This window comes from Pongo pygmaeus, chromosome 3 (assembly GCF_028885625.2).
Source record: "Pongo pygmaeus isolate AG05252 chromosome 3, NHGRI_mPonPyg2-v2.0_pri, whole genome shotgun sequence".
Classification (NCBI taxonomy): Eukaryota; Metazoa; Chordata; class Mammalia; order Primates; family Hominidae; genus Pongo; species Pongo pygmaeus.
In genome coordinates this window covers 166,413,643-166,426,632 of record NC_072376.2, presented here as the reverse complement: position 1 = coordinate 166,426,632, position 12,990 = coordinate 166,413,643, and the positions used below count along the sequence as shown (strand labels likewise).

Here is a 12,990-nt window from a genome sequence, read left to right as displayed (position 1 = left end):
AGCTGAAGTCAGTTCCCCTTTGCTCTCATCACTGAATTCCCAAAAATGATCTTTCTCAGCAAAGGAATATATTACTGTTGATATTTGAGAATACCCAGGGAAAAATGGGGAGGAAGAGGAAAGAGGGAAGAATGTTTCTCAAATATTGCTTTTTTGGCTTTCGACCAAATACAATTACATAGCATCTACAGAAGATGAAGGCAGGATAACATAAACAAAATCTTCAATGAGGCCAATTACCCTGAAAGCTTTCCCAGACTGAGGTAACAGGCAAGCTGCTCTAGGAAGCCTCCTGCCCAGAATTCACACTGGTCCCGTTCCAGCCCCACCTTGGGCAGTCTTGCCAGTAAAACAGAGACCTCCTCACTCTTCAGATTCTTTCTGTCCAGTGATAGACATCAGTGCTTCCTTTACATTTGGGGAACATGCAAAGACTGTCTTACAGTCAAATTATTTCTCAAGTCCCAAGTTAGTAGTGACTCCTCTGTATGGGTTCTTAAGAGACAATGCATTCATTTTGTGGAAATGATAAATGGTGCTTCTATTAAGTCCACCTGACCATCATTAAGCTGGTATCGTGGGGCAGTTATTAAAATTAAAATCATAATAAAGTTTGAAAAATGTGTAAACAAATGTTAGTAACTTCATAAATAAGATTAAGGATAAATGACATTAAAACAGCAGGGCAAACCTAATATTGGATTATAACCCAAAGTATAAATATCCATGAGCTCACAAGATATAAATAAATGAGAACTGACAAACCTCCCATACAGAATTTCACATAATTTCTGTCGGTGAAGCTCAACTTCACTTAATGACTTGCCTCCAAAAAGGACATTAGGGAAAAACTAGTGAAATGTGAATAAAGTGTGGAGTTTAGCTCACAGTAAGATACTAATGTTGGTTTCTCAGTGACAAATGTACCACGGTAATATAAGACATTAACATTAGGGTTAACTGGGTGAGGGGTATACAGGACGTCTCTGTACTATCTTTGTAATTTTTCTGTAAATTTAAATCTACTCTAAAGCAAAAGTTTTCAAAGTAGCAAGAAATAAGGTGGGTTTTGGGGAAGTTACAAAATTAAGAAGGTAGAAGGTAAATGAATAGTAAGTATGTAGGTGACTAATTTACCAATCACAAAACATTACACTTACAGAGCTAATTCTTGGAGACAGTTTCAGAATCTGCATTTTCAAAAAATGGACACAAAGGTTTTTAAAAGCAGCATCCCACCCACATCATGATCATTTCTTTACACATGAGGAACAGACCTCAACCCAAAAAAAGCCAAAAGAAACAAAGAGGTTTGCAAGTCAAGTTTTTAAAAAGTAGAGGTAAAATAGCAAAATACTGGAATATTTCATATCAGGAAGATAAAACATATAAATCAAGGCTGATCAGACTGTAAACTATGATGTACTGAGTTTTAAAATGAATCCAGGCAGGGATAGGAGATTGGAGGTTGATGGCTAAAGGGTAAGGCACTTACTTCTTTTGGGAAACAAAATGTTCTTCTAAAATTGATTGTAGTAACAGTTATACAACTCTGAATATGCTGAAAACCAACTGTGCACTTTAAATGGGTGAATTATATGCTATGTGAACAACATCTCAATCAAGATGTTACCAAAAAATAAATAAAGCCAGTAGGTGATAAAAGAAAATGCAACAGAAAATAGAATACATTGCAGGCAACAAGAGTACTATTTTCTGAAACTTTAATTCATTTTTATAAATAAAAAAGTACATAGATTATACACATGTATATATTCATACATCCATATATATGCTTGCAAGTACACGGGCATGATGTAAAATTTTTTTTTATATAAGTCATCGTCAAAAAGGACACTGTTCTCCCTCATTCCCACATCTTTCATTCTGATAATCTGATGCTGTGTGAAAAGACCAATAAGGACAAAATCTACGAATACCTTAAAGTTTGATTTTTGAAAAAACTGGCAAAAAGAAAGAAACTAGTTCTAAACAATAAGAATGAAGAGAACTGCATCTACACAAGAAAACAAATACAAAGGCACATGCAACACAGCTCTCTATGGGCTGCGCACACCCACACCTGGGTCTGCAGCCCTGGCCTTCGAGCTCCAGAGTGGTATCAACTCTCTACCTGCCATCTCCCTGTAGACACGTCATATCAAGTCTGAGATTCCTAGGAGGCAGCCGAACACAGTTCCTGATTCCTTCCCACTAAATCCTTTCCCGGCACAGTCATCACCATCTCTCCAGACATTTAAGCCAAAATCTAGATGCTCTCTCTCCATTTCTCTTTCCCTCACACTCCACAACAAATTCAACAAGTAAAGGATCTGTCCCGCCTCAAGAACATATCTCAAAATGTTCCATTTCCCTCCATCCACTTCCAACCCCCTACCCTGATATCAACATTCCTCAATTTTTCTTGCTCCCATACACCCAAAAAGGATGTTTAAGTTGCATCACATTTACAATTGTGGGCGTTTACCAGCTGTAAAAATGTAATCTCTGCCACACTGTACATACTGGCATTTTTAATAAAACTCACAATCCCTTTTTAAAATAAATTCAATGGAATCTAAATACCACTGAAATGATATCTACCATTACCCATTTTTTTAAATACAAAAATAAACTTCATGGCTGGATATTTTATGTTGTTCCTTTTCCTCCGTGAACTCATTTCTATTCCACGTCACCCAAGGAATTTTTTGTTTTGTTTTGTTTTTGTTTTTGTTTTTTTTGAGATGGAATCTGTCTCCCAGGCTGGAGTGCAGTGGTGCGATCTCGGCACACTGCAAGCTCCGCCTCCCGGGTTCATGCCATTCTCCTGCCTCAGCCTCCCGAGTAGCTGGGACTACTGGCACCCGCCACCACGCCTGGCTAATTTTTTGTGTATTTAGTAGAGACGGGGTTTCACTGTGTTATCCAGGACGGTCTTGATCACCTGACCTCGGGATCCGCCCACCTCGGCTTCCCAAAGTGCTGGGATTACAGGCGTGAGCCACTGCGCCTTGCCCTACCCAAGGAATTTTAACTGAATACATATTTATGTTCAAAGCCTTCTGCTATAAGACTATAAATATAAATTGAAATTTCAGGTTTTTAAAACATTTTTCCTATGACCATAAGGTCTAAATATTAATTTTTTTTCTTCTGAATTAAGTTATCAATTCAGGCCAGGCGTGGTGGCTCATGCCTGTAATACCAGCACTCTGAGAGGCTGAGGCTGGTGGATAACCTGAGGTTAGGCGTTCAAGACCAGCCTGGCCAACATGGTGAAACCTCATCTCTACTAAAAATACAAAAATTAGCCGGGCGTGATGGTGTGCACCTGCAATCCCAGCTACTCAGGAAGCTGAGGCCGGAGAATCACTTGAACCCAGGAGGGAGAGGATGCAGTGGGCGGAGATCACACCACTGCACTCCAGCCTGGGCAACAGAGTGAGACACTGTTTCCAAAAACAAAAAAAGTTATCAATACATTTTGTATTAGCACAGTCGAATCCCTGAGGGATTGGTTCTAGGACGTCTCAAGAATATCAAATTCTGAAGATGCTCAAGTCCCTGATATAAAATGGTGTACAGTATTTGCATATAACCTATGCACATCCTCCTGTATACTTTAAATCATCTCTAGATTACTAATAATACCTAATACGATGTGAATGCTATGTAAATAGTTTTTTTATACTGTATTACGGAATAATGACAAGAAAGTCTGTACATATTCAGTACAGATACTTTTTTTTTTCTAAGTATTTTTGATCCACAGTTTGCTGAATCCACGAATGCGGAAGTCACAGATACAGAGGGCCGACTGAATACAACTGATCAAACCAACAAGTTTTAAAAATTTTGATAGGTAATTAAACATAGAAAGTAAAATCTTATTGAAAATGCATCCTTTAATGAGATGAACAGAGCTGTTTTCCCCCCAACTTGTTCATGTGAACATTACCTACTACTTGAATGAGACAGGTTTTTTATCAACTTAATCCTTTCTTTTTTAACTTTTTTAAATGTAAGTACTGAAAAAGCTTGTAAGTACTGAAACAGCTTTAATACAGCACTGTCTGTAAATTCTCTAAACTACCTCAGTGTTCTCATCTAAAAATCACACAGTGAGCTATCATTGAAAGTAACTTGAATGATCTATCAGTTGTTAAATTCATCGGATCCTCCTTCAATTTTACTAAAAGCAACGATCTGAAAACCACCAAAGTTATTAATTTGTCAACTAATCAGAGTGGATCACTTTTTCCTAACAAACACCAATATTTCAAATTGCCTCTTTGCCCAAGATGAAGCGAACAGCGGGATTGGGGCTGGGTGAAAGATACAGCTTTCTTTTGTAAAGCGGAGAAAAGAGATTGTGAAAGCAGAGGTGGAAAATGGTAACTTACAACTCAGATCAGCTTTAGGAGATACCTACACCCTGGGGATCTGGAAGCCTAGTCCTTGCAAGTTATCCTCCTACTTATACACCACTTAGAGTGTCTTCGTGTACCTCTAAGGGACCCAGTTTGACAAGTGACCAAGACTGCCCCATGGTATTCTCTTAAAAATGGAATTCACAGGACCGAGTGCAGTGGCTCACTGTAATCCCAGCACTACGAGAGGCCAAGGCGGGCAGATCACTTGAGGTCAGGAGTTCAAGACCAGCCTGGCCAGCATGGAGAAACCCCATCTCTACTAAAAATATAAAAATTAGCCAGGCATGGTGGCACACACCTGTAATCCCAGCTACTTGAGAGGCTGAGGCAGGAGAATTGCTTGAACCCAGGAGGCGGAGGTTGCAGTGAACCAAGATCATACCACTGTATTCCAGTCCCCTGGTTAAAATTCTTTAACAATTCATACCACACTTAAAAACAAAACCCAAATTCCTTACGGCGACTTCTAAAGGCCTACATACCTTATCTCACCATCCTACAAACCACACTGGCCTTCTCCAAGTTCCTGGATCGCCAGCAGGGCTTCTCCAGCCTTAGAGCCTTTGCACCTCCATTCCCTCCGACCAAAGCACTGTTCCTGCTGCTGTGTGGCCGCTCCTGTTTCCTCTAGGCTTCAGCTGGAATGTCACCTCCTAAAAGGAGCCTCACCTGACCACCCCATCCACCTCATTATTCTCTACCACAGGAAACTAATTCTTGATAGCTCTTGTCATAAGCATAATTATTTTACTTACAGTAAAGTCTTACTTGCCCACGACACGAAACAGAGGTCTTGTTTGTGTTTCATGTTCAGCACCCAGCACGGTGCCTGGCACTCAACAGATGTTTATAAACAAGAGGGAGGGCACAAGCACACCATGGAAAAAGTGAAATTGGTGAGTGGCAAAGGAGGGGCTATTTCTAACAGCTTTCTAAACAACCTTATTTTAAAACAAAATCGTATTAATGTATTAGAGGGTATAGATACGACAAATGCCAAAGAGAAAGACGTATTACAGATAATACTAAATACATAAACATGGACATATACTGAGACTTCAGAGAGCACCCAAAGTGGGCAGGGACATTCAGCATGCAGGTTTCCACCCCCATTTTTTCCTTACCTCTGTTCTTGAGAAGGCTCCTCCAGACCCTCTTCAGAATCACCCTATTGAAAAAGAACATGTGTTAACCATTGTTTTTGTTTGTTTTTCAGACAGAGTCTCGCTCTGTCGCCCAGGCTGGAGTACAATGGCACGGTCTCGGCTCACTGCAACCTCCGCCTCCTGGGTTCAAGCAATTCTCCTGCCTCAGCCTCCCGAGTAGCTGGGACTATAGGCACTTGCCACCACACCTGGCTAATTTTTGTATTTTTAGTAGAAACAGGGTTTCACTGTGTTGGCCAGGCTGCTCTCGAACTCTTGACCTTGTGATCCACCCGCCTCGGCCTCCCAAAGTGCTGGGATTACAGGCGTGAGCCACTGTGCCCGGCCACCCCTGGGCAAATCTTATAATCATCTTGCACTGCTCTCTTCCCTTCACCTCCTACCAGAAAGACCTACCCACTCACAGGAAACCCAGTTCCTACCTGTCCTTTCTTCCAACACAGCAGCCCACACCATCAGTAGCCCCGGCTGTATTAGAAGACAAATGCAGCTTTCTCCTCTGCCTGCAGACTGCTGCCTGCAACCATCCTGTGCACCATCGCACTCTGTGCAGCACAGACCAGTCTCCTCATATCATTCACTCCTTATCACCCTTATCACACAATAAGGACCCAGCACTCAATGTCATCATGTCAGTCCCTGCTCAAGAACCTACGATGGCTCCCTCCAACTGGTCAGATGCACACCAAGCTCTTCAACAGCATGCAGCACACAGGCCCTGACACACCCAGCCCTCCTACCCCTACAACCACATTGCGGCAGGCACCTGGGCTCCAATTTAAAATGTCCGAGGGAAAACACTGAACTTCACTGTCTACCAGACAAGGCTCTGGGCTAGGCTCCAGGCACACACTTGCTGCTGCAGATCTCTAAGGCTTCCCTTGTCCCTAAGCCTTAGCCAACCTCTCCAAAGCGGGGTGCCTCTTCTCTCAGTTCCTATATTTCAGCACTTGACTGTGGTCCCAGGGTATTACCAGTCTGATCTTGCCAACCACAAAGGGCAGGGACAAAAGCATGTAATTCCCCCACTGCCTCTTGGGAAGCGCCTCAGGGCCTTTGCACTGGCTGTTCTCTCTCACCACTTTCAAAGACTGGCTCAAATATTGCCCTTTCAGAGTGGTACACTTTGACCTCTTAAAACCACAACTCACATCACCACCCCACATTGCCACCACACAACATGTATGCCCTTCGAACAGACTAAATTACTTAAAATTTATTCTGTTTACTGTCTATCGCTATGCTTCCATTTAGACTTCAAGCATCACAAGGGCAGGTGTTTTTTTTTTTTGTCTACTGCAACATCCCTGACACCTAAAGCACTGCTTGGCCTGCAGTACGTGCTCAATAAACATCTGCAGAGCTGAGTACAAGTCAGCTGTTTCTTAACTACATGTGGATATGACTACTATGGGAACTTCACTAAGCAACTTTTTCTAAATCAAAATAGAACGTGACATGCTTTCCCCTCAGACACAGAAACTTTACCACCATAATAGTGTTTTTCTGGTCAAACTGTAGTGAAACTCACACAACATACGTAATGGCTAAAAACTTGGGCTCTATAGTTAAACACTTACTGGTTTAACATCCTAGCACTGTCACTTTCTTATTACCTTGAGCCAAGTAATTTCGCTGTTCTGTGCCTCAATTTCATCATCTGTAAACTTCATAGTCTTTAGTGTGTTAATGAGTTAATACTCATAAAGCATTTAAATGATGCCAGAAGTGCCCAACCCATGTTAGTTATTATTTTTTTAATGTTGATGGAAGTTGATTAAACCAAAAATAAATCTCTATGACAAAAAGATTACCAAATACTGGTCAATGATTCACTGGAGCAAGATGCTATTACATAACACAGTACCTGTGATAACAAAAACTCAGAATCTCAGTGTATCATTTCCCGTTTCACTTTCTACCAATTTCCGTTATCTACACCCTCTGACTTAAGATGCGGGAAAATAAACTTGATATTTTTAAAGGCAGATTCTTTCTTATTCATCACTGTATCTCTGGAGACCTAACTGGGCCCGCCCCAAAGGTCCATCTTTGCTAAATGAACAAATAAGGGTAGTGGAGCACTGAAGCCTGCCCAGCCCTGCCTAGCAACATGATTCTGTATCAGGTAACAGCTGCTCCTACTCAGCACCTGTCCCTGGTTCCCAAACCTGCTAACCAAGGGGCATCAGGAGTGAGCCTTCTCTTCTCAAAGAAGTCTGGATGGATTGAAAGAACAGATTCTAGACTGCCCTTCTTGCAACTAGAACTGATTTTTTAAAATGTGATTGTCAAACAATACTAGGAAATCAACATTTAAGGCATTCCACCTGTTACCTGCAGACTTAGACAACCTCATAAATAGGGGAACTGGGCAAGACACTGATAACTGCCTCTCCCACACTAGGACGACTTCATGGGCAGTACTGAATGTCTACTGTATGCAGGACACTGTGGCCACAGCAGGGCACCAACCCTTAGAAGCCCAGCCCCTCAAAGGAGAACCCAGTTAAGGCAACAAGACATGCACAAGACAAAGGAGAAAAACGAAGACATGGGCCGGGCGCGGTGACTCACACCTGTAATCTCAGCACTTTGGGAGGCCAAGGCAGGCAGATCACAAGGTCAGGAGTTCAAGATCAGCCTGACCAACATGATCACCATGGATATACAGTTTGTATGTTCCTACACCAAATGATTTTATGACATGAGAGTATATAACAAAAAGATATGAATAGTACAACTTTACAATCATAGAGCACACAATAGTGCTGAGTTATCTGTACTATTCAGACCTTTCAAAACAAGAAAGCTGTTCATGCTCTCCAATGACCAAGTCTACCAGTCAGCTCAGGGACCACTAAAATAATAGGTAAGCTACAGTAGGTGCTCACTAAGTTCCAGGCACTTAATCTTCTCAAAGTCTTCTGAAACCAGCACCATAATTCCCCAGACTTTGCAGATGAGAAAACAGGACAAACAGGTGAATTTATGGAGCTAAAAAGGGATAGGGCTGAGATTCAAACCCAGGAGACCTGGCCAGAGGTTCTGACAGTTTATAACAATTTAGTTGTCATATATGGTTTTACTAATGGTAAGTTAGTCTTGATCACTTAGAGACCCGTCATTTAAAAAAAAAAAAAGACCTAATCAACAGGAGACACATCCAAAATAAATAACTGTACAAACAGTGTTGGCAAATATGTTAACTGTTTTTTTTGTTTGTTTGTTTGTTTGTATTCTGAGACAGAGTTTCGCTCTTGTTGCCCTGGCTGGAGTGCTTCGGTGCGATCTCAGCTCACTGCAACCTCCGCCTCCCAGGTTCAAGCAATTCTCCTGCCTCAGCCTCCCGAGCAGCTGGGATTACAGGCCTGCACCACCACGCCTGGCTAATTTTGCATTTTTAGTAGAGACGGGGTTTCTCCATGTTGGTCAGACTGGTCTCAAACTCCTGACCTCAGGTGATTCACCCCTCTCAGCCTTCCAAAGTGTTGGGGCTTGTATTTTATTTAATGCTGCATCCTCTAAAGTTCCTATTTCATCTACTACTGACAAATCTTAGCCTCTGAAGCCATCTTTCAGTCTTCCTGCATGAAAGAAACCCAATGTACTGGTTAATTAAGCAGAAAACCCTCAAATTTAAATTAACACCTATAAATATTCTCTTTTCAACAGACTCCGTTTGACACATATGAGGGAATTTTTGCTGAAAAAATTCAAAATACTTTGAAAATAATTCATTTAAAATAACTTTCTTCAAAACTCTCTGTAGCTTATGAGATACATATATATATACACACACACACACGTGTGTGTGTGTGTGTGTGTATCTCCCTTACCCTTGGCCCAGGTATAAGCAGGGCAAGATAGTTTCTAAAAGGTATACGTAGAGATATGGATGAAGTATTTAGAAAATTATTTTGAATACCAGTTTCACTTTCATTATAGCTTTGATTAAAATAGCTTAGTTATAAATCCCTCTATACTGAATATCCCAGACAGCTTCTGAATTCTGACATCTATTATCAAAACAAATTGTATTATACAAATAAACCAGAAATTAAGAATTGTATAAAATAACTTTTGAGCCCATAAATAAAATAATTATTTAGGCCTTGACATTTCCATCTCTGAGCACACCTACTAAATCTTCAACTAACACTCTAACAAATGAGAGTATATAACACTAGACTCAATCATCTATAATTTACTTTCCTTTTAGTCTGGGTTGGCTTCCAACACTAGCCAGTAAGAGGTAGAAACTATAATTGAGCAAAAATGCAAATACATATACATAGATATACACCAGTGCTTCTCAACCACGGCAATTTTGCTCCCCAGGGACATCTAGCAATGTCTGGAAACATTTTTAGATGTCAAAATCAGGAGGGGGTGGGGGAGAGGGGGAAGCAGCAGTGAGTGCCGCTGGCATCTAGTGGGTAGACGCAAGGGATGCTAACTGCTCAACATCTCCCAGTGCACAGGACAGCCCCCACAACAAAGAACTCTCTAGCCCAAAATATTACCAGTGCCACTGTTGAACAACTCTGATATACAAAAACATAATTTTTTTTAAATAAATACATTGCATTAAATGTCGTTCTTGCAGTAGGAATACAACGGATTTCTATTTTGTTCTTTTTATCTTTCTGTATCTTCCAAACCTTCAAAAACACATATGTATATTATTTAAAATCGGGGAAATAAATCCATTTGGGAATAAATTTTTAGGAGAAGGAAAAACTACCTGCTCCTTATCCTGATGGGGCCCTTTCTCAAAAGACCTGTCTCATTCAGGCTGCTGGCCTTCAAGGAGGGTCCAGGAAAATTCTCCTCTAAAATCACCTCTCTGCCTTGAAGCTGTTATTCATTAGCCCTGATCAAAATGAATATTCCAAATATCTCAAAACCAGCACTCTGAATGTTTCACATAGGAGGGAGAAAACTGAAATGTAAAACTGGACAGCCTCTCCGGTAAAGTTATAGCTAGACATCCTGTTTTTCTAAACAGCCGCAAGACACAACACAGAATTAAGTGCTGCCACCAACGTGGGAAGTAATGAACATCTTAAAAAGTACTGCACACAAGCTAAATATTTCCTTATAATTCAAGCCACTCCCACCCAAAAAATGCATTTTGGATCACTACCGTTACTGGTGAAAGGCAGTCAACAATATTATATTTAAATGTGCACACTTTACAGTCAATGGGAATTTCTTGTAAAAGTTAAAGATAAAAGCTTTGCAGTACTGTATCTGTCGCAGCAATAAACCCTCTATGATGCTACAGTTTCCCAATAAAACGTCAGTAATTATTTTTCTACATGCAATCATCATATCATCATATAGAGAAAAAAACCTGAAATTCAAGATCTTAAGTGGGTGTATTTTAACAGGAATTAAGGGCACTTGGAGAAAATCCAAGATGACAATCCTTTAAAGTCACATCTTCATCCCAAAGCTACTTAACGCTAATGGCAAATACCACTCTAACATTTATGAAATCAATACTCCTGTTGTCCTCAACCTCTTAGCCACTTGCCATCCACACAGCACCAGCTCACTTAGGGAACAGTGTGCACCCAGGACACCCACGGCCGAGCAGACCGCTGGCTGCTTCCCTGCTGAGGTAGCCTGGGTTCCCACCTTCTGAACTTGGGGCCGGCCTGCCTAACGCCCTGTCACATGGCGTGGGAGGAGCCGGGAAGGCCACCGTTGCCAGGTGTTCAGTCTCGGCCCCTAACGTTTATTTGCCTTGCAAAGTGGCCCGAACGCCCGTGCCGCTTGGACAGCGGGTGGGGAGGACCGGCGGCCTCCCCGCCTCTCCTCCCTCATACACCCACAGCCGCCCTGTCACCTGGTCGTCCTCACCTGAGTGGGCAGCAGGAGTTCCCCTTCTTCTGCCTGCCACAGCTCCACCACGTTCGGCAAGGGCTCAATCGCTGCAGGAACACCAAAAAATACACCACGTTTTTAATGCACGCTAAAGAAACGCTTCCTGTTTCCCCTATCGTCCCTCCGTGCCCCCCGCCTCACCAAAACACGTCTCTTTTTCCTCCTAGGAACAGAGGCCATCCGAGGGGCGAGCCAAGGATAAAAATACAATGGGTGGGGTGTGAGCCGGCGGCCCCTCGGACGCGAAGGCGACAGCGTGCAGGCTCGGGGTGCTCGTGCTTGGGGGGGCGGGGGGACGAAATGGGAGTGAAGACACCCCACGAGGCACTCCGGGCTCCGCAGCCCAGGCATCTGGAGTGTGGACCCTGGGCGGCCAGGCTCGGGGGAACAAAGCTGCAGGAAGCCGGACCGCGGCGGGGCACCCGCGCGCCACACAAAGCGGGGGCTGCGCCCGGGGCGCAGGGGCCCGTGCACAAAGGCTCCAGGGCGCGAGCGGCTAGCGGTCCCCAAGCCCCGCGATTGCCCCGCTCTCCAGCTGTACGGGGCAGAGGGGCGCGGGAGGGGACGCTGTGGTCAGAAAATGCTATCAGCGGAGAATTGCAACAGCTTTCTTTCCTTCTCCTGCCCCTTTCCCTTTCCTCCCCTCGCCCTCTTATAGATTTCAGCAGTTCCCTAAAAGAAAGAGCGGGGGCGGGGTGGAGAGGCAGAGCGAGCCCAGCGGCGCAAGGCTGACCTTGTCCCTGAGCCCCTCCCGGGCGACAGCAGGGCAGCAGGACCTGGAAGACGCCCAGCAGGAGGTTCACGGCCGCGGCGGTGCGGCAGTAGCAGCCGGGCTGCGGGCGTCGGAGCCCCGCCATGCTGGTGCTCGCGCTCCTCTCCGGTGCTCGCCGCGCTCGCCACTAGCTCGCTGGCGCCCCAGCTGCCTCGCCCCGGGCCCGCCCCCGTGCCGCCCCGCCCCGCCCGGCACCACCCCCGCAGCCGCCGCAGCTGCTGCAGCTCCAGCCCCGGGCGCGCCGTTTGCTCTGAGCGCGTGTGCGCCACAGATAGGGAGGGACGGAACGCGGCGGGGTGCGGGGGAAAGTGGACAATGCGAACCCGCGGGTGCCCCGCCCCGGCGCGGAGCACATGGCCGCGGGCCCGCCCCGCAGCGCGCTCTCTGCGGGGCCCGGGCGCTTTCCTCGGCTGGGACGGGGTCGCTTAGAGCTGTCCGCGGGGACTAGCGGCCCACTTTTGCCAAGTGCATTTTCATGAACTTTTGGGTGGTTGCCGTTTTGTTGAGGCGCTTGGGCCACGGTCGAGAGATTACCCTCGAGGGAAGAGGTGGCGGTGGAGGTGGGAACGAGGAGTCGCCAAGCGAGAGGCCTTGGACACAGGATATTAGTGGAAATAACGCAGTGGTTGTCAGGAAACGCGAGTGCAGCCACATGGCCACTGCCAGTTATGCAGCGAGGATATCCGGTGGCTGCAAAGTCTGTAATTTAGAATAAAAAGAG

General features: G+C 44.3%; 1 protein-coding gene across 3 annotated transcripts in view; it reads right to left on the bottom strand.

The window, feature by feature from the left end:
- The window catches only part of TMEM131L (transmembrane 131 like), a 169,548-nt gene extending 157,100 nt beyond the window's left edge, over positions 1-12,448 (bottom strand). For 2 of the 3 annotated variants that reach the window (XM_054484842.2, XM_054484843.2), the window contains exons 1-3: positions 12,231-12,448; positions 11,474-11,544; positions 5,561-5,604 (exon numbers count right to left, since the gene is read on the bottom strand). In XM_054484842.2, the coding sequence (XP_054340817.1) occupies positions 5,561-5,604; positions 11,474-11,544; positions 12,231-12,354 (239 nt within the window). In that variant the 5' untranslated portion in view covers positions 12,355-12,448. The remainder of the gene's footprint in view (positions 1-5,560; positions 5,605-11,473; positions 11,545-12,230) is intronic. The other variant, XM_063664215.1, reaches the window with a different exon arrangement.
- Positions 12,449-12,990: the final 542 nt, after the last annotated feature.